Source organism: Apium graveolens, chromosome 4 (genome assembly GCF_009905375.1).
Source record: "Apium graveolens cultivar Ventura chromosome 4, ASM990537v1, whole genome shotgun sequence".
Lineage (NCBI taxonomy): Eukaryota > Viridiplantae > Streptophyta > Magnoliopsida > Apiales > Apiaceae > Apium > Apium graveolens.
The window spans coordinates 276,400,988-276,420,868 of NC_133650.1; the positions used below are offsets into that span (position 1 = coordinate 276,400,988).

At 36.5% G+C, this 19,881-nt stretch overlaps 2 protein-coding genes across 2 annotated transcripts; both read left to right on the top strand.

Annotated features, from left to right (window-relative positions):
- Nucleotides 1-12,198: 12,198 nt before the first annotated feature.
- On the top strand, nucleotides 12,199-15,586 carry LOC141721033 (uncharacterized). Its single transcript, XM_074523765.1, has 5 exons — nucleotides 12,199-13,050; nucleotides 13,173-13,334; nucleotides 13,481-13,534; nucleotides 13,672-14,402; nucleotides 14,531-15,586. Exons 1-5 carry the CDS (start codon nucleotides 12,519-12,521, stop codon nucleotides 14,822-14,824), a joined length of 1,773 nt encoding a protein of 590 aa, XP_074379866.1. The 5' UTR covers nucleotides 12,199-12,518; the 3' UTR covers nucleotides 14,825-15,586.
- Nucleotides 15,587-16,273: 687 nt separating this feature from the next.
- Nucleotides 16,274-19,669, top strand: LOC141721034 (uncharacterized). Its single transcript, XM_074523766.1, has 6 exons — nucleotides 16,274-16,474; nucleotides 16,563-17,046; nucleotides 17,162-17,323; nucleotides 17,484-17,657; nucleotides 17,903-18,537; nucleotides 18,665-19,669. Exons 1-6 carry the CDS (start codon nucleotides 16,391-16,393, stop codon nucleotides 19,376-19,378), a joined length of 2,253 nt encoding a protein of 750 aa, XP_074379867.1. The 5' UTR covers nucleotides 16,274-16,390; the 3' UTR covers nucleotides 19,379-19,669.
- The last annotated feature ends 212 nt before the right edge of the window (nucleotides 19,670-19,881 follow it).

Below are 19,881 nucleotides of genomic sequence, written 5' to 3' on the forward strand. Positions count from 1 at the left end.
TGATTCTACCCTGCTCACTGAGTTCAAGGAGAGAGCTGGCCCAAGTATTACTTTTGGAGATGACAACAATGGTTATACTGTGGGATATGGCTTGATTTCAAAAGACAATGTCATCATTGAGGAGGTTGCCTTAGTGGATGGTCTCAAACACAATTTGTTGAGTATCATCCAGCTATGTTATAAAGGCAATTCAGTAAACTTCAACTCAGAAGCCTGTGTTGTGACTAACAAGAGGAGCAACAAAGTGGTTCTCACTGGAGTGAGAAAAGGAAAGGTGTACCTAGCTGACTTCAACTCATCTAATGTAGAATCTGTTACTTGTCTTCTCAGCAAAGCAAGTGAGGATGAAAGTTGGTTATGGCACAAGAAGCTATCCCATTTAAACTTCAAGACCATGAATGAACTTGTAAAGAAAGAAATGGTTAGAGGTATTCCTCAAGTGGAGTTTTCTAAAGATAGATTATGTGATGCCTGCCAAAAAGGAAAGCAGATCAAAACATCATTCAGAAAGAAGCCAACAATTGAAGAACCTTTGCAACTGCTACACATGGATTTGTTTGGACCAGTCAATGTGTTGTCCATCTCAAGGAAAAGATTTTGCCTAGTAACTGTAGATGATTTCTCAAAGTTCTCTTGGACATATTTCCTAAAGTCTAAAGATGAGGCTAGTGAAATCATCATCAATCACATAGGGAAAGTCAATAATCATCCTGATTTCAAAGTTAGAAGAATCAGGAGTGACAATGGAACTGAGTTCAAGAATTCTGTCATGAGAGCATTTTGTGAAGAAAATGAGATTTTGCATGAGTTTTTAGCAGCAAGAACTCCACAACAAAATGGAGTAGTAGAAAGGAAGAACATATCACTTATTGAAGCTGCAAGGAGAATGCTTGAAGAGTCTAAGTTACCAACATATTTCTGGGTTGAAGCTGTAAATACTGCATGCTACACTCAGAATATTTCTCTGGTTAATCAAGCAAAATGCATGACTCCCTATCAATTGTTCAAGACCAAGAAGCCAACTCTAAATTTTCTTCATGTCTTTGGCTGCAAATGTTATATCTTGAGAAATCAAACTGATCAGAATGGGAAGTTTGATGCTAAAGCAGATGAAGGAATTTTTGTTGGATATACTGTTAGTAAAGCATATAGAGTCTACAATCTCAGAACCAACATTGTTGTGGAATCAATACATGTTATGTTTGATGATAAAAAGATTGAATGACTACAAGATGGAGATTACCATGAGAGCCTCAAATTTGACAATGTGGAGATGGTTAGTGATGCCAGTGATGATGAAAGTGATCAAGAAACAGTATCAAAGGATAATGCAGAAAAATCCACTACCAATGAAGCACAAAATTCAACATATGTCGAGATGCATAATGCTTCATCCGTTGGGAGATAATCTGCTTTATCCGTCAGGAGACAACCAGCTTCATCCGTCGGTACTTAAAATTCACCATCCGTCGGGTCATCAAAAGAAGCTAGAGGTTAGAATAGATCACTTATAGAAAGTTCCCCTTTCTCAAATCAAAGATCCATTAACTCAGGGGGAGTTTCTAATAATCTAAACTCAATCACACATCAAGACAACAATGAGGCCTCTTCATCTAGAGCTAATCTACCTCAACAAAGGAAATGGACAAAGGATCATCCCTTTGAGCTCATCATTGGTGATGTATCTTCTAGAGTTCAAACAAGGAGAGCAACTCAAGAAGAATGTCTATACAGCAGCTTTCTTTCTAAGGAAGAACCAAAGAATGTAGAAGAAGCTTTGTTGGATCCTGATTGGATTTTAGCTATGCAGGAGGAGCTAAACCAATTTGAGAGGAATAAGGTATGGAAGCTGGTGCCTAAGCCTAAAGGAAAGAATCCAATAGACACCAAATGGGTATTCAGAAACAAGATGGATAAAAATGACATAGTAGTCAGGAACAGAGCTAGATTGGTTGCTAAGGGCTATTGTCAACAAGAAGGAATAGATTTTGATGAAACATTTGCTCCTGTTGCAAGACTTGAAGCCATCAGAATCTTCTTAGCCTATGCAGCCCATGCCAATTTTAAAGTCTATCAAATGGATGTCAAAAGTGCCTTTCTGAATGGAGATTTGGAGGAGGAAGTCTATGTCAGTCAGCCTCTTGGTTTTGAAGATCCAAACTTTCCAGAATATGTTTACTATCTTTTGAAAGCACTTTATGGACTAAAGAAAGCATCTAGAGCCCGGTATGACACTTTGTCAAAATTTCTTTTAGAGAATCACTTCACTAGAGGTACTGTAGACAAAACTCTTTTCTTTATAAATGTTAATGGCTCTAGTATACTTGTTCAAATTTATGTAGATGACATTATTTTTGGCTCTACGGATGAAAAACTTTGCAAAAAGTTTGTCAAATTGATGCAAAGTAAGTATGAAATGAGTATGATGGGAGAACTAACTTACTTTCTTGGTTTGCAAGTTAAGCAAGTTAGTGATGGAATATTCATTAGTCAAACTAAATACATTTATGATCTTTTAAAGAAGTTTGATCTAATGGATTGCACATTTACAAAAACTCCCATGGCCACTGCAACTAAGCTTGAATTAAACACTACTGAAAAGTCTGTGGATATTTCAAGTTATAGGGGCATGGTTGGCTCACTTCTGTACTTAATAGCTAGTAGGCCAGATATAATGTTTGCTACTTGTTTGTGTGCTAGATTTCAGGTTGATCCTAGAGAATCTCACTTAGTAGCTATAAAGAGAATTTTCAGATATCTCAAGGGAACACCAAAACTTGGCATTTGGTACCCTAGAAATTCTGGTTTTGATCTAACTGGTTATTCAGATGCATATTATGCAGGTTGTATAATTGATAGAAAAAGTACAACAGGAACCTGCCAATTTCTAGGAAACAAGCTTGTGTCCTGGTTTAGTAAATAGCAAAATTCAGTTTCTACTTCTACAGTTGAAGTTGAATATATTGCTGCTGGCAGTTGCTGTGCACAGATTTTGTGGATGAGAAACCAATTGTTAGACTATGGTCTGCAAGTGGAAAGAATTCCTATTTTATGTGATAACACAAGTGCTATTGCCATCATTGAAAATCCAGTACAGCATTCAAGGACAAAGCACATAGACATCAAGTACCACTTCATAAGGGAACATGTTATGAATGGTACCGTGGAACTATATTTTGTTCCAAGTGAAAAGCAGCTTGCAGATATATTTACCAAGACACTGGATGAATCTACCTTTTCAAGGTTGGTAAGTGAGTTAGGTATGCTAAATTACTCTTGAATCTTTATAGATTGTTTGTATGTTGTAATGCAGCCAGAAATTTAATTGATTTTTCAGTCATGGATGAAATTTTGGCTAAGTCAAAATTTACATCTCGACGGATGATCACTATCCATCGAGTTTGATCATCCGTCGGTATACATTTTGTTAATAAAATCAATTATTTTTCTGGAATATTTTATGACTCGACGGATAACTGATTTATCCTCATCCATCGAATTGTCTTATTTTTTGCCGTTGATTCCTTGAACATTATCCATCGAGTATACTTACAGTTTGTAAGCATAAAATGACGGATAATTGATGGATTTTTTACTGTTTATTTTTAAACGGCTATTTTGGGCAATTCTTATTGGTTACTTTATTTTACTATATTATTTTTGACAGTTATTTTTGAGATAATATAAAAGCATAATTCATTTTCATTACTTTTCTTTTATCATTCTCAAATCATCTGCTCTAAATTCTCTCTTTCTCAAAAGCAATTATCATCTCTATCTCTGCAATTTCCACTCTCTAACAATGGCACCAGTCGTCAAAATTATGTCATAAACTGGATTTATCTATGAGAAGAACAATTTCACGGCTTTAGTAAACGAGGGGATTCAACAGTCTGGTGACTACCACAAAATGATGGATTTTGTGAAGAACTACAAACTCAACTATGCCATGCTAGAATCACCCATCATCTTCTGTGAGGTTTTTGAAGAAATGTGGTCAACTGTTGTGTACAACTCAACTGATAAGACCATCACACTCACTATTAAAGGTAAGGAATTCTGTATTAATAGTGACATTGTTAAAGCATGTTTCAAGATTCCTGATAATACTGTAACTTCACCACACACATATACTGACATTATTAACATGCTTAACTCCATGAAGTATGCACTCTCTACTTCTAAATTAAGTGAAATTAGGAGGTTGGGTCTTAGAAAGGAATGGAGTTATCTGTGTGATGTAGTTACCAAGGTCTTTTCTGGTAAAATCAGTAATTTTGACTCTGTCAATATCTCTATGCTTAACATGCTTGTTACTGATAAATTTTTCAACTTTAGTGATCTTATCATAATTGAGTTGGGGTTTAATTTAGGAGAGTTAAATAAGAGGGGTAAAAATGTTTATTATGCTAGATTTTTGATGATGATTGCTAACCACCTCTCTGAGGATATTGTGCTTGAGAATCCAACCAACAAATTAGATTGTTGGGTTCAAGAAAGAAGAATTATTGCAGATTTGAATAGGGCAAACCATCACAAAGAGGTGCCACTCTTCTATTTCCCTGTAATGGAAGCACCTCAGGTAAGTGAGGTAATTTCATCTATCTCTACTCTTCCAATCTCACAAATTTCTTTGCATTCTAGTGTAGCTATGGCAACTGTGTCAATGACCCAACAGTTGCCTACCCAAGCTACCAAATCCAAAATTTCAAAATCCAAGTCAAAGAAAGCCCCCTCTGGTATCTCTCAAAAGATGCCAGTTGCAAAATCCATCAAACCAAAAGAGGGGAGTGTGAAGGTGGGTAAGGTAGGTGAGGGACAGGTTGAACATAAAAGAAACCTTAAGGATAAGGTTGGAGAGGTGAGTGCTTCCCAGCCTAGACACACTGCAGTTTCCCAACAAACTGCAGTGCTTAATAAGGACATAAGCTCATTGCTAGTTGCATCCTCCCAAAAGGATGTGACTATTGAACAAAACTCTCGTTCAAGAGCACAGGCCAAAAGGGTAAGGGACACAAGCTCACCCCAAACCTATACTAGAAAGAAGAAACCAAAAACCCTTGGGGATGCACAAGGTTCACACACTGTGCAAACTGGTGCTAAAGACACAGTCACTGCACCTTTTTAAAGTCAGTTTGATGTGGCTCCAATAAATGTGGAGTCACAACCAAAATCTTTAGTTATAGAAGCACCTCAAACATCAAATTCTCCCACAAACTCTCTGCATGTGGATATGATCAACACATCAATTCCTGATTCCCCTTCTTTAACTCTGTTGGGGAAGCCAAAATTCAGTGCAAGTGAGCATCATCTTTTGGATGATTTGTTGGCTCAATTGCCATTTCTTTCTGAGACTATTGAGACATCTGTGCCAAAATTTTCATCAATCTGCACAGAGTCCACAATAGTCTCCACTCCAAACTCATTTATTCCCACTCTCTCGATGGATATCGTTCATCCATCGAGTAGTGATTGTATCCCGACGGATAAGCCTAATAGCAGTTATCCGTTGGATAGTCAAACTACTAAGTTGACGGATATTCCTCATCTGTCGAGTGTCTCTGCACAGCATCAAATTTCATCAATTATCTCAAGTGCAGAAGACTTAGTGGTAGTACAATCACTCCTAGGATTGAGGGAAGGGAGTGAACTGAGTGAGAGTCTGGGTTGCTCCCAGGAAAAAGGAGAGGAAAAGATTGAAATATGCAATCCAGTTCTTCAGGATTAGCAAAAGAGAGTGTGAGGAGTCCTACCTTAGATGGTGAAGGTGAGGGTGTGAGGGTGGTGAGCCAAGGTGAGACCTTGATGCAAGAAAAGAGAGAAAATGAGAGAAAAGCAGGTACTGAAGATATAAGGGTGGATGTTATTGTAAGTGAGTTAATGAATGTCCAGGTTGTAGACAGGGAGGGACTATCTCAGCAAACTCAAGTTGTTATAGATTCCACCTCCTTAGATGCTGAGACATTTACTCACCCTGTTCCAGCCTATCAACTTCTGGTTGGACAGGGCAATGACAATGCAGAAAGGATGCTAAACTTGGTGCACACCACAGAGTCCATGCAAAGAGCTAAGGATGCCATCACAGCTTTGCCTTCTACAACTGGTGATGTTGATTATGAGACTGGTGGTTCAGAAGAATTCTTTGGAGGTGAAGGTGGGGATAGTGAAGAAGAGCCATTTGACATAGGGGGAGAAGTAGGCTCTATTCAAGATCAGGCATGCCATCTTGGGCATTTTCAAATCAATGTGATGAACACCACTTCAAGACAACCCTGATTCAACTCATAAATCAGACAAATTATGCTCTTCAAACCACCACAAATGCCAGCACCAAAAAGCTCCTTCAAGCACATCTTGCTTCTCTGCAACTAGAATAAATCCAAGGTTTTCAACATGCTCAAGATGTTAACACTATCAAAGATGATATTGATGAGAAAAAAAAGGTCATTTCTGACAAGATGGACTCTAAACTTCCAGAAACTACAATGCTTGACATTAAGAGACAACTCAGGAAAAATTCTGATCTTGCCACAAAGATAGATGCCTTGGATACAAGAATGACAATAATGGAAGCATCTCTTACAGCAATTCATCTACACCAAGCTCAACAAACAGACTTGCTTCAGAAACTGGTGGCTGCACAAACCTCCTCCTCTACTCAGCTTGATGATAACAAAAAGGGGGAGAAAGAGAGTTCTAGGAGTGAGGGGGAGCAAAAAGTGCTCAACATTCAAATTAGATTACTATCTCAAAGCCACCAGCTAAGGACAGTATTGATCTGATAAAAGAAGCAGCAGCTTCTTTGAAAGCAGCTAAAAAGGAGCAGTTAAATCCAATCAACTGGGAGAAAATTGATGAGGATATTCAAAAGAAGTTTGGGCTAGCAAAGAATCCAGAAAAGTCAGCCATTCATCACTCTCAAGTCAGGAAAATCTCTGTGAATGAAATGAGAATGAACTATCTGGAAAGAGGACAACCATCCTGCATCAAATCTCCAAAGGCTGAAGTACTTTTGAAGCCAAGGGTGAACTATCCAAAATCATTACTAAAGAACCCTTTAGATACAGTGTATGAGACACCAAAGCCTGATGAGAAGAAACTGTTGTCAAGATCCATTGCCTTTTACAAGAATCTAGCTGATTCAGCTTTGAAAAGGAGAATTGCTAAAGTTTTCAGGAATGGTAAAGAAATTTGTGTGGTGGCTGGACATCCTCAATTTGCTATAGCAAAGAGAGAAGAAAAGGCAAGATTGAAGCAAAAAAAGAAGCAAGCCGCTCTAGATGCTAAAAAGGTTAAACAAAAGAAAGAGCAAGCTGCTATCTTGGCCAAGCTACAAGCTGTGAAACCAACACAACAAATTCCTGCTCAGCCATCTGAAATCACTGAATCTCAAGATCCAAAGAAGCAAGTTAAACCACAGCAGAAGAAATCTCAAAGGTATAAGGAATTGGCCAAAAGAACCATAAGGAAATTGAACTTTGTTGGTAAGGAATTGGAGGATCAGTTTTCCAAGGAATCCATTCCAACTACAACTCAAGCATCAAAACCCTCAGTGGTATTTGAAGACATTAAGGTGGTGGATCCTTATAGGAAAATTCATGGTGAACCTATTATGCCTAAGGATGAACCAATAGACTAGGAAAGTCTACTAATTCCTGACTTCAATTTGCCAATCCTTAACAAGCCAAAGAGAACAAAGTCAAGAGCAGTCAAGAAACTGAAGCTGTCACCTCTCAAATCCAAATCTCTAACCAAAGTTCAATCCAAAGTCAACAAGGGAGATTACATGTACTTATGTGACATCAAAAAATTCTCTGATCTAAACCTCTATCTAGATGAACTGGAAGAAGTTAGAGGGATTGATGCCCACAGGAATCTACATGAAAGTTTAGTTTTCAAGTACAAGGGAGGAAATGAGATTCAATGGCCACTTCACAGGATCTTCAAGAAAGCCTATCTGTGTTGATAAAGGTTTATTCAACATTCAAGAAGAACTTTGGATTCAATGTAACTGCAAGAAGACTTGTTCTAAAGAAGATTGAAGAACTGAGGAGTATTAGAGCTAAAGATGCACTCCCAAAGACTCTAACTATCCCTTACACAGGGAGTAGAGTGCATCTAAGGCCCTACTGGCTGATGGAGTTCATAGATGACAAAGGAGTTAGAAGATTTTTCAGATTAGAAGACCAATTGTGCATCTCTGGCAATGAGACTCTTTTGGAAATGCAAGAAAAGCTAAATATCTCAGAATCCGATGAACTGGAATTCCACAGACAGCTCCAAAATCAGATAGAAGAAAACAACAGAAAGCTTGGAAAGAGATCCAGATCTTCAAGGAATTAGATTAATCTGCTCAGGCTAGAGGAGCACCTTGAAAATGGCTATGAGCTAATCTTTGTGCATTTTGTTATTTAAAGCACTTTACAGTTTTATCTACTTACTTTTAAAGTTGTATTTTTAGGGTGTTTTATTATCATCAAGTTTCTCTTAATTTATGGCTACAATTTCAGTAGACATAAATTGGGGGAGATTGTTGTGGATAAGTTGTGAACTTGATGATTTCACTAACAAAACACCTTAGTAGATTTTATTTAGTGAAAAATATAGCACTCAACGGATAAGGAATATAGTCCCGACGGATGACTCAATATAGTCCCGACGGATGATGATTTATTATCCATCGAGTGAGTAGCTTGTGTAATAAGGAGTCTGTAGCACATTTCTGCATACACCTTGTTTAGATTCTGTAGTAGCACTCAAGTCATGTTGACTTTAATTAGATATGCAGAATAGGTTGATTAATTCTACATAGATGATGTCTTGTAATTCTGCATAAATGAAATGAAGTCAAGTGCCAGACAGCTACCCGACAGATAAACAACAATGCCACTCGACGGATGATCAACAAGGAAACCCGACGGATGATCATGTACCCGACGGATAATCAATTCAAACATCTGTTGACAGTGACAACACAGTCACATGCGTATGCAAAAGGAATGTGGAAGCCTATTCAACTGGGTTTTAGAGAACAAAAAAGCATTGCCATTTCCATGCTATTATGAAGATATTCAAAGATACTGGAATAGAGTAATGAAGCAGTATAGTATTAGACTTGATAGGTTTTATTTTATTATCTTGTCTTATTACTTTGTAATCTTGGTGATATATAAACCAAGAAGTAGCAAATAGAACAACAAGAACAAGACTAAAAACATTATCTCAGAGAAATAATTGTAAGCTGCATCCTTAGCATTTCTCTATAAACTTAGTTGTTCATATTTGTAAGCAGTTGTGAGCTAATCTTGCTACACAGAGTTCTCTTAATATAATATATATCTCTGATGGATACATTCAAATCCACCAGAAAGTTTTTAAAGACTTGTGTTTTTAATTACTTGTGTTTTGATTTTACTAATTTCTTATTCCGCACTTTGCAAATCAAACACTTATATATTATTAAGATAGAACGTTTTATATTTTGAAAAAGGTTCAAGAATTCCATTCAACCCCCCTTCTATAATTCTTGTTGCATTCTTAGGGACTAACAAAAGCCACCGGCTAAAAGCCACTGCTTTCAAATTCCACCGAACAAAAGCGACCGCTCCTTAAATTTCACCGAGCGTGGTCGCTTTTAATTATGGCTTAAAGACAGGTAAAGTTGACCTTAAAAGCCACCAATTTCGGTGTAATTTATAGTCGGTCGCTTTTATGTGGTCGCTTTTACTTCTTTTTCTTGTAGTGATATATTACGTTCAACTATTTAAAAAATTAATTTTTTAATGTTAGTTATTGAATAATGCAATTAATCTTGTTTGCATGTATAAGTAATATTAAACTAAATTACATTATTTTTAAATTTGGATATTGGAAAAAAACCAATCCAATTCGAAACCCGACGATACATTGTGATACCTGGAGAATGAATATACATTAGGGATGGCAATCGGGTCGGATCGGGTCGGGTATTACAGAATCCATATCCAAACCCGAAAATTTATCCATACCCGAACCCGAAAAATACCCGAAAATGAATACCTGAACCCGATCCATCGGATTTCAGATCGGATTCGGGTATACCTGAAATCCGAAGTTTTTTGAATTGGATATTCATATCCGAACCCGAAACCCGAACCCGAAATCTGAAAATTTGTATAATTATTGATATTGCAAGTGCTGGGATCGAACACGCGACTTGTAGAGAAAGAGTTTTAATGTGTCATCTCCAACCACTCCACTCCACCACATCATTAATTGTGTTATTATATGTATATCTAATATTTAAAAAATCAACTCAATTGATACCCAGTTTTTTAGATTTATTACTAAAACATGTTTTGTTAACCTTATAAAACTTATCACCCATTTAAATGATTAAATAATTATATTTTATTAAACTTCATAATTAGTTAATTTTTAACATAAATATAAAATTATATGTTCTAAAAATTATATAATAATATGTATAAGGTAAATTATAGAATATATATATATATAGGGTTAAGTTCTATGGAGACCACTTTTTTTTGGAGACCTTGGAAACCACTTGTGTTGCAAGTTAAATATTGCATAAAAACATTGCAAAACATATAATTTTGCGAATCATGCTCTACAAAAATCCTTATTTTATTCAAAATCTTGAATATCATATATGTAACGCATGTAAAATAATAAAAAATTATTTTATTCTGCAAAACATGTTAAGTTTGCAGAACATTTTTTCAGCTTGCAAAACATATATATTCTACTTATTAAACTTGAATGATCTTCAATAATTTTAATACATTAGTGATACTCGTAAAACATACTTCACAAAATAATATATTTAATAGTGTTTTGATTGCAGAACACATGTGGTCTCCAAGGTCTCTGATGAAAAAACGGTCTCTATAGAACTTTCCTCTATATATTATATAATAGTATAATGTGTAATATATAAAATTCTAATATTATATATAATTAATATTTTTCCGGATTTCGGGTTCGGATCGGGTTCAGATAGCGTTTCGGATTTCGGATCGGTATACATAATATTCAAATCCAAATTCCAAAATTTTCGAGTTTAAAAATTAAATCCATATCCAAAAAATCGGATTCGGTATATCCAAAATTTCGGGTTTCGGATCGGATATCCGTCGGATCGGATTATTTTGTCATCCCTAATATAGATCGGCAAGGGCCATATTCTAACTTGCGTACCTTTTCAATGGCGATGATTTTGCTCAAAATCATTGAAGAAACTATTCTCTCTAAAATCATTGAAGAAACTATTCTCTCTCTCTCTCCTCTATTAAACCTTGGTGTGTTACATAAGAAATCCGTTTTTATGTAGTCTTATAACTCTACAATTAGCTTAACCTTCCACAATATTCCAAGTCAAAACATATATGTTTTAACTTGCCATATATATGAGTAAACAACTTAGCGTGATAGTATAGATCGTTGAGCTGATCATGAATATACTTTTAATTGTGACTGTTAAGGCTGTAGAAGTGTTCTTTGGGAAGTCTGATATTGAAGAGATTGAGGCAGTTGAATATACATGTCGATTAAATGTCAAATGCTACTTTATAGTTAAACCCTAGCAAGAACCTTGGATTGATATCAGTTCATGTGATGTATGTGCTGCATTTTAGGTAAACGCGGTATATTTATTTATAATTCCTGGCTGAAATATATATACACCTTCATTGAATTATGAACTGGAGAATATGTACAGAGATTTCCTAGAAATTGAAAGAAAGTATTGCACCGTGATCTTGTAAATAACCTAAATTTGTTTTCAGGTAAAGAAAGGAATTGAATTTGTGTGCGATTGATCAAGCTATGCCAATTACCAAGTTTCATGTCAGAGATATACCAACAAAAACTTTGTCAGCCAGAGCCTCGTACACCTAGACAACATGCTTCAACAAAAACTTCATAGATATCTGAAAATTCCTAGAAAGCCTTTCTCGGATCAGTTGAAGTAGAAATTCCATGCAGTTCTCTTCCAAATCCAAGAATAATGTATATTTTCAGTCAAAATACAGGTAAACATCTTTAGCCATTGGTATATCACTAGCTATATTATATTATTGCAAATTGTTCAGTTTCCATTGATGATTCTGATAACTATATTGGTTTTACGAGGTGGAGGATTCTTCTACAGAACAAAAAGGATGATTCAGTAAGTAAAGAATAGGAGTGAACCTACTAGGCTACTTCTACAAAAGGAAAAAACAAAACAAAAGGAAAACATAGCTCCCAAGTTACCATTTCTAGCTCACTCACTCACACACACACACACACAAAACACATTCGGAACATTAAGAATGGATACTTTAATTCAGCACAAAGTTATACTGTTAATATTCCAAAGCATGAAATGTAGCTTCTTGGTGACAAATAGGGACTTGTATATACTTGGTTCCAGATAAGCTAGACTGGCAACAAACTTCTTTTCAGTTATTGGTAAGTATTTTGCAAGCTATATTGCCTAATCTTGTTCTAATAATTGTTGTCTGTATTTATTTATCATGTTAGCTGAGGATGTATATGCCGCTCTTACCCGAAAGGATTGGCAAAAGGTTATAGACTTACGCAACCAACATCCAGAGGGTCCATTTCTGAAACTATCACACAGCAGAGACTCTGTGCTACAAAAAGCTTTATATGCCGGAGATGTGGAGTTAGTGCTGGCCTTGCTCGATGATGCTAAAAAACGTTTTTCATCAGTACGAGAAGAGTTTGAAGACAGGCTGACGCATGATGTGAATATCATAAATAATACCATTCTCCACGTGGCTGCAACTCAGGACTCTTGCCTCGAAGCTGCTATTAAGATTTATGAGTTTTCAGGTCACTTGCTCTTTGCCCAGAACAACAGGAGAGAGTTCCCTATCTTCTCTGCCACCCGATATGGCCAATTCAATATGTTCAAGTTTCTGAACCAGAAAATTATGGAGGTAGTTCCTGATGAAGAATGCCGTCTTCAACTTTTCTACAAAGTATCCAAGGAACATGAAACTTATACTATACTTCACGTAGCCATCTATAACGAGCATTTTGGTATGTCCTTTCTTTCAAGTTCTGTTAACAAATGAAGTGTATACAATGCTTTTACTATCATAATGCTTCGTTTTTAAACTATTCAAGTAAAGCGATAATGCTTAATCTACATAAATAAACAGAATTGGCGTTGCACATAGCAAGAACAATTCCAGATTTAATTGGTGAAGAGGACCATAATGGCATGACCGGTCTTCACATGCTAGCTATGAATTCATCAGCCTTTGAAATTCGGCACGGGAAATGGCTCAAGTTTCTTCTTCCATGTCCTTTTCGACATTTATGTAAGCTATCATATTCGCACCAAAATTCTTTATATTTAAGTAACATTCTTTAGTAACTTGTCTTTTTAAGAGCTCCATAACCTGTCCTTTTTTAATAATTATGGTCTTTTCTTTAATTTGCATAAATTTCTGATCGATATCATCAGCCGATGAGATATTAGGCGATGATGCTACTGGTCATAAAGTGGATGATGGTGCAGGTATGACTAATGAATATCATAACCTGTGCAGTGTAATGCACTAATGTTCTTCTTCATGTAATGAATTACTTGGTCGAATCATTACACTCTACTGTCTACTAATTAAATCAATTTCGATTGTGTGAGAATTATTAAAGTTGGATCGTGTTGTGTAATGAAATTTCCCTACTGGAACAAGATTAGAAAAGAACATCGAAGATATCAAGCTGCTCGAAAACTGGGCTCCATCCTAGTTAAGAAAGATACAAAGTGGATAGACAAGCTAGAACCTCCTGCAGTTGCTGTTGCAGCTGTTGCAGTTGCTGATTCAGATGCTTATACGGAAGACGACAATTCTGCCTTATTAGCATCTGTAGAAAACCTTAAAGTTGCAGATAAGGAATCAGCGAAAGCAGATGCTGACTTTGCAGATGAAGGTACTGCCTCCGTCAATGGAGAAAATCGGAAAAGAACAGATAGGAAATCAGTGAAACCACCAACACCATTAATCCTGGCAACAAAGTACGGATGCTTGGGCATAGCACTTGAGATGATAAAGGAACACCCACAAACTGTAGAGCAAGTTGATCGGGAATATGGTTCAATTTTACACCTGGCAATTAAGTATAGGAGGATAGAAATATTCAATGAAGTGGAGAAAATGAAAATGCAAATGAGGAAGCTGGTGAGACTTCTGGACAAAGATAGAAACTCTATCTTGCACATGGTTGCTCTAAATACTACAAAAGTAAAAGCTAAAAATGGCAGTGATAACACTTCAAGTAGTACTCCCAAAGACAAACCACTTCACCCCTGGGACACTGAAGAACTTATCAGCGACTCACGCAGCCCTGCATTTGTGTTGCAAGATGACCTGCTTTTGTTTGAGGTGTGTACATATATCATACATTATTCTATGCCTCAGAATCCAGTATATTTTATTTTTGCCAAGCGGAATCCAGAATATTAAAGTTTAAAGCTTAATTAAATTTATTTTTTGTTTGTTTAAAAATGCAGCGTGTGGAAGATATTCTAAAGACTCATTACCATAAAGTCCCAAACAAAGATTATGAAACAGCTGATCAATTATTCGCTGCAAAGAAAGAACTACTTAGAGACGATGCCCAAGAATGGATTAAGCGCACAGCAGAAAATTGCTCCCTCGTTGCTGTCCTCATTGCGACTGTGGCCTTTGCAGCAGCATATACAGTACCAGGAGGTTCAAATCCCGATGGTTCTCCTGTTCTTCTGAATCAAGCGTTCTTTGTGGTGTTTACTGTTACAGACGTTCTTTCCCTGCATCCACGTTAACAGCTGTAGTTGTGTTTCTTTCCATCCTCACTTCATCCTACCGATTACAAGACTTCAAGGAGACGCTTCCAAAGAGTCTGATGTTTGGAATATCATGCCTTATATTCTCCTTGACGATGATGATGTTTGCATTTGCAGCAACAATCATCCTTATGATAAGAAATAGGCAACAATGGGCCAGGATTGCCTTATATGCAGTTGCATTTCTCCCTGTTACCGTGTTGGTTGCAACGTACTTGCCTTTCTACGTGCCATTAATGCGAACACTCCACTACACCTTCGACAAAATGAAGTCAGTCTTGCCTACGTTTGCTCGTCTTCCCAAACCCAGCCCATCCAAAATAAGAAGGCCTACAACTGTGGTGGAACAGAGTAGTGAAGTTTAACTACTCACAAATTAGAGAGACTACATGCATCCCATCTATTCAGGTCTTTATTTCTACTTTTGTGATGAAACAATAAGTAGGAAGCGACGTGGTCATCAGCTCTCCAGGACTTTGAATTTATAAACTGATTCTTCATGTCCAAGTTGTTAATGTAGTAGAAATGAATCCTATGTTTTCAGTAAATTTGTAATGTTTAAAGATGTACAAGTGTTAGTATTTGAGTAAAGTATTGATTTGTAAGGTTAAATAATGTCTCCTGTTTTTTGTTGACAAAATAACAAGGATATATAGACACCAGGGCATTACAGAAATGAAGATCCTCTTTGCTCCTTTTTTTACATGGGTTTTCCGGGAAAACAGATAGCAGCAGCAAGTCTATAGTATTACAGAGTAGATACGTGTAGTAATCGTGTGTTAGGAATGGTGCAATTGGCTATATCCGAACTGTGATTAAGAAGACGGGGGATTAGATTTTAAACTCTGAGGCTTGTCTTAAACCTGAACCTTATTACCATGTTAATATTTTAGGAGGATCACATGTATTTAACAATCAGGTAACTGTTTATCACTGAAAGAATGATCAAGGTTAGATTTCTGTTTTTTTTTTTCCGTTCTACCATTATATGTATTATTTTCGGTTGGATTGATGGCTAGCAAATAAAACCTGCACCTTGATGAATCTCGATTAACCACTTATACGAGGGGGATAAGGACTGACATTGTTTAGTATATCACACAAAGAGTCTCGTGTAACACCAGAGATGCATGGTCCTCTTATGTAGGTAAATATATTCGTTATTTTGATTCGTTACTCCACTCTTTTCGTACAAATATTCAAACTAGAGCTCCATACACACATGACATAATGGCTTTATCTTGAGTCATAACTTCACAATAGTATGATATACATTATTTCTAATGGTTTAATTGACCGCCATTGATTCTGATAACTTTTTATTGAAGAGGATTCTTCTGCAGAAACATAAAGGACAATTAAGTGATACACTGTCTCCTCTTTTAAAATTGCCAAGTAAAGAATTAAGAATACAAGTGATAGTGAACTTACTACAAAAGTAAAGGAAAATACAACAGCTTCCAGGATACCTCGCACACCGGGGATCTTGAGAATGAATACTTGAATTAAATACAAAGTTATACTCCTAATATTCCAAAGAATGAAATGCAGCTTCTTAGTCACAAACAGGGGCATCTTCTGACTATAAATACATGGTTCCAGATAAATGGAGTTCTCGTTCAGTTACTGGTAAGTATTCTGCAAGCTATATTACCTAATCTTTTTATATTTAGCTATCATGTCAGCTAAGGATATATATTGCGCTCTTGTCCGAAAGGATTTGGAAAATGTTAGAATCTTATGCAGCAAACATGGAGACGGTCCATTTGTCAAAATATCACGCCGCGGAGACTCTGTGCTGCAAAAGGCTTTATACGCGGGAGAGGTGCATTTGGTGCTGGACTTGCTCAAGGATGCTAATATACTTTTTGGTGATTTGACAAACAAACTGTTGGGTGATTTCAATTTGAAGAAAAACACACTTCTGCATGTGGCTGCAACTCAGGACTCTTGCCTCGAAGCTGCCCGTAGTATATGTGAATATACAGATTATAACTTGCTATTTGCCCAGAACCACAAGGGAGAGTTCCCTATCTTCTCTGCTGTCCGATATGGCCAAATAGAGATGTTCAAGTTTCTTCACAGTAAATACATACATTATGTTCCTAAAGAAGAATTTCGTAACTCTTTTGTGTACAAGATATCTGATGAACGTGCAACTTATACTATACTTCACGTAGCCATCTACAACGAGCATTTTGGTATGTCTCTTTCAAGTTATATAAATGGAGTATTACTAATTCTTGATGTAAATTTTCTTCATTTCTTTATAACTTTGTGAGCTGATAATGCATATATGTTTAACCTATGTCACAGAATTGGCTTTGCACATAGTAAGAGCAATTCCAGGTTTAATTAGTGAAAAGGACCATCAGCAAATGACCGGTCTTCACATGCTGGCTATGAATTCATCAGCCTTCAGAATCCGGTACTGGAAATGGTTCAAGCTTCTACTTCCTTCTCCTTTTCGACATATTTGTAAGCTCGCATCCAAATTCTTTACTTGTATAATTTGAAATTTTAGGATAGTTCCATAGCCTTGCTTTGCCTAATAATAATAATGGTAACTACTGTAATTTTATTTGCCTTCATACTGATGGTCTGTCTTAATGTCTGCATCTACTTGTGATACCATCAGCTGATATATTACCTCCTCAAAATGCTACTGATGATGATGAAGAGGAAGATGCTACTGATCATAAAGTGGAAGATGATTCCGGTACGAGCAATGATATCAAGCCACCTCAAAATGCTACCACTAGCTATGATATCAAGCCACCTCAAAATCATATCATTCATAAACTGAAAGAAGGTAGTCATATCATGCCCCCTTATTATTACCAGCTTATTCATATCAACTGTTTACTAATTATTATTTGACGAGTTCATAAACACCAATTACAATATTTCATTTTTCAAAAAATAAAAATTCATGTCTAATTAGGGAAGATATTTGAATGGACCTCAATTGGTAATATATGTAACTTGTGCAGTGTAATTAATGTACTTGTCAGTTATGCAAGTAGTTGGTAAAAATGATTTCACTCTAACTTGCAGAGATTATGAAACTGGTATCAGTTTTTACAATAACAATTCCCTACTGGACTAAGATTAAAAAAGAACATCGAAGACGCCAAGCTGCTCTGAAACTGGGTTCCATCCTAGTTCTAAATGACACCGAGTGGATAGACAAGCTAGAAAGTAGTGATGTTTCTGAAGCAGAGAACAATTCTGGCTCAAACCTGGACAATGCAGATGAGGAATCTCGAATACCAACACCGTTGATCCTGGCAACAAAGTACGGGTGCGTGGACATAGCTCTTAAGATTATAAAGGAACACCCCCACACTGTTGAGCAAGTTGGTCAGGAATATGGTTCAATTTTACACCTGGCGATTAAGTATAGGAGGATAAAGATATTTGATGCTGTGGAGGAATCAAAAATGCAAATGCGGAAGCTGGTTAGACTTCAGGATAAAGATCTAAACTCCATTTTGCATATGGTTGCTCTAAATACGGTTAAAGTTAAGAATGGCACTGAACCAGCACGACCATTTTCTATCATCAACCCTAACGCCACGTCAACTGATACGCCCCAAGACAAACCACCTAAACCTTGGGATGCTGAAGAAAATTACAACGAATCACGCAGCCCTGCTTTTATATTGCAAGATGACCTGCTTTTGTTTGAGGTGTGTATGTATGGGGCTTTCTTTGTCTACATATATAATACTACATTTTTATTCCAAGCATCAGAATCCGGAATATTACTCTATTTAAAACTTAATAGCCTAATTTTGCATGTAATAAATATTGCAGCGTGTGGAAGATATTATCAAGACTCAGTTCCATACAATCCCAAACAAATATCTTCAAACACCTGAACAATTATTTGCTGCAAAGAAAGAACCACTTCGAGAGGATGCCCAAGAATGGATGAAGCGAACAGCAGAAAATTGCTCCATTGTTGCTGTCCTTATAGCAACTGTTGCCTTTGCAGCAGCTTATACCGTGCCAGGAGGTACAGATGATAAAGATGGATCTCCTCTTCTTTTAAACCAACCCTTCTTTGTGGTATTCACTATTGCCGATGTTCTTTCCCTAGCATCCACATTAACAGCTGTAGTTGTGTTTCTTTCCATCCTCACTTCATCCTACCGATTACAAGACTTCAAGGAGACCCTTCCAAAGAGTCTGATGTGTGGATTATCATGCCTTATATTCTCCTTGACAATGATGATGTTTGCATTTGCAGCAACAGTCATCCTTATGATTAAAAACAGGCAACAATGGACCAAGATTGCCTTATATGCAGTTGCATTTCTCCCTGTTACTGTCTTGGTTGTAAGGTACATGCCTCTCTATGTGCCACTAATGCGAACATTCCATTACATAGTCAAAAAAGCAAACTCAATCTTGCCCAAGTTTACTCGTCTAAAAAAAGAAAAATTGTTTCCAGTGATTCATCTTTTTCCTAGCCTCTCCAAAACCGAAAAGCCCGCAACTGAGTTGGACCCTTGTATTCAAGTTTAACTAAGCCAGCTTGAAAGACTGCAACCATTGCATCCCATCTTTTTTCAGCCTCTATATCTACTTCAGAAATTTTCAATTACAAGCTGATTCTTCATGTCCAAGTTTATTATTTGTAATGTTTAAAGATAAAGATATTCAAGTGTTTGTATTTGAATAAAGTAATGATAAAACGTTTGTAATACTTAGATACATGATAATGTATCCTGTTTTTCTTTAATAAATACTAAAGAAATAATACACAAGGTCCTCACAGCCATTACGAATATGAACAACCTCTGTGTGCTTGATTTTATATGGTTTTCCGCGAGAACAGCTAGCAGCCGCAAGTTTAGAGTTTCATGAGTAAACACAAGTAGTAATTGTGTATAATGTTGAGTAAATGTAAGTTCTCCATAATGATATTGGCAACTACTCCACTAATTATTTATATTGCTTGCCACTTTTCACCAGGTTTTGGTTCAGTAGTGCATATTTTCGTAACATCCTTCAGATTTCTTCACTGC

Excerpts from the sequence above, each read along its gene's own strand:
- LOC141721033 (XM_074523765.1), top strand. The coding sequence starts at position 12,519 with ATGTTAGCTGAGGATGTATATGCCGCTCTTACCCGAAAGGATTGGCAA. Across the intron at positions 13,535-13,671 it reads TAAAGTGGATGATGGTGCAG|TTGGATCGTGTTGTGTAATG; the intron begins GTATGACTAATG and ends GAATTATTAAAG. Across the intron at positions 14,403-14,530 it reads ATGACCTGCTTTTGTTTGAG|CGTGTGGAAGATATTCTAAA; the intron begins GTGTGTACATAT and ends TTAAAAATGCAG.
- LOC141721034 (XM_074523766.1), top strand. The coding sequence starts at position 16,391 with ATGCAGCTTCTTAGTCACAAACAGGGGCATCTTCTGACTATAAATACA. Across the intron at positions 17,047-17,161 it reads CATCTACAACGAGCATTTTG|AATTGGCTTTGCACATAGTA; the intron begins GTATGTCTCTTT and ends CCTATGTCACAG. Across the intron at positions 18,538-18,664 it reads ATGACCTGCTTTTGTTTGAG|CGTGTGGAAGATATTATCAA; the intron begins GTGTGTATGTAT and ends TAAATATTGCAG.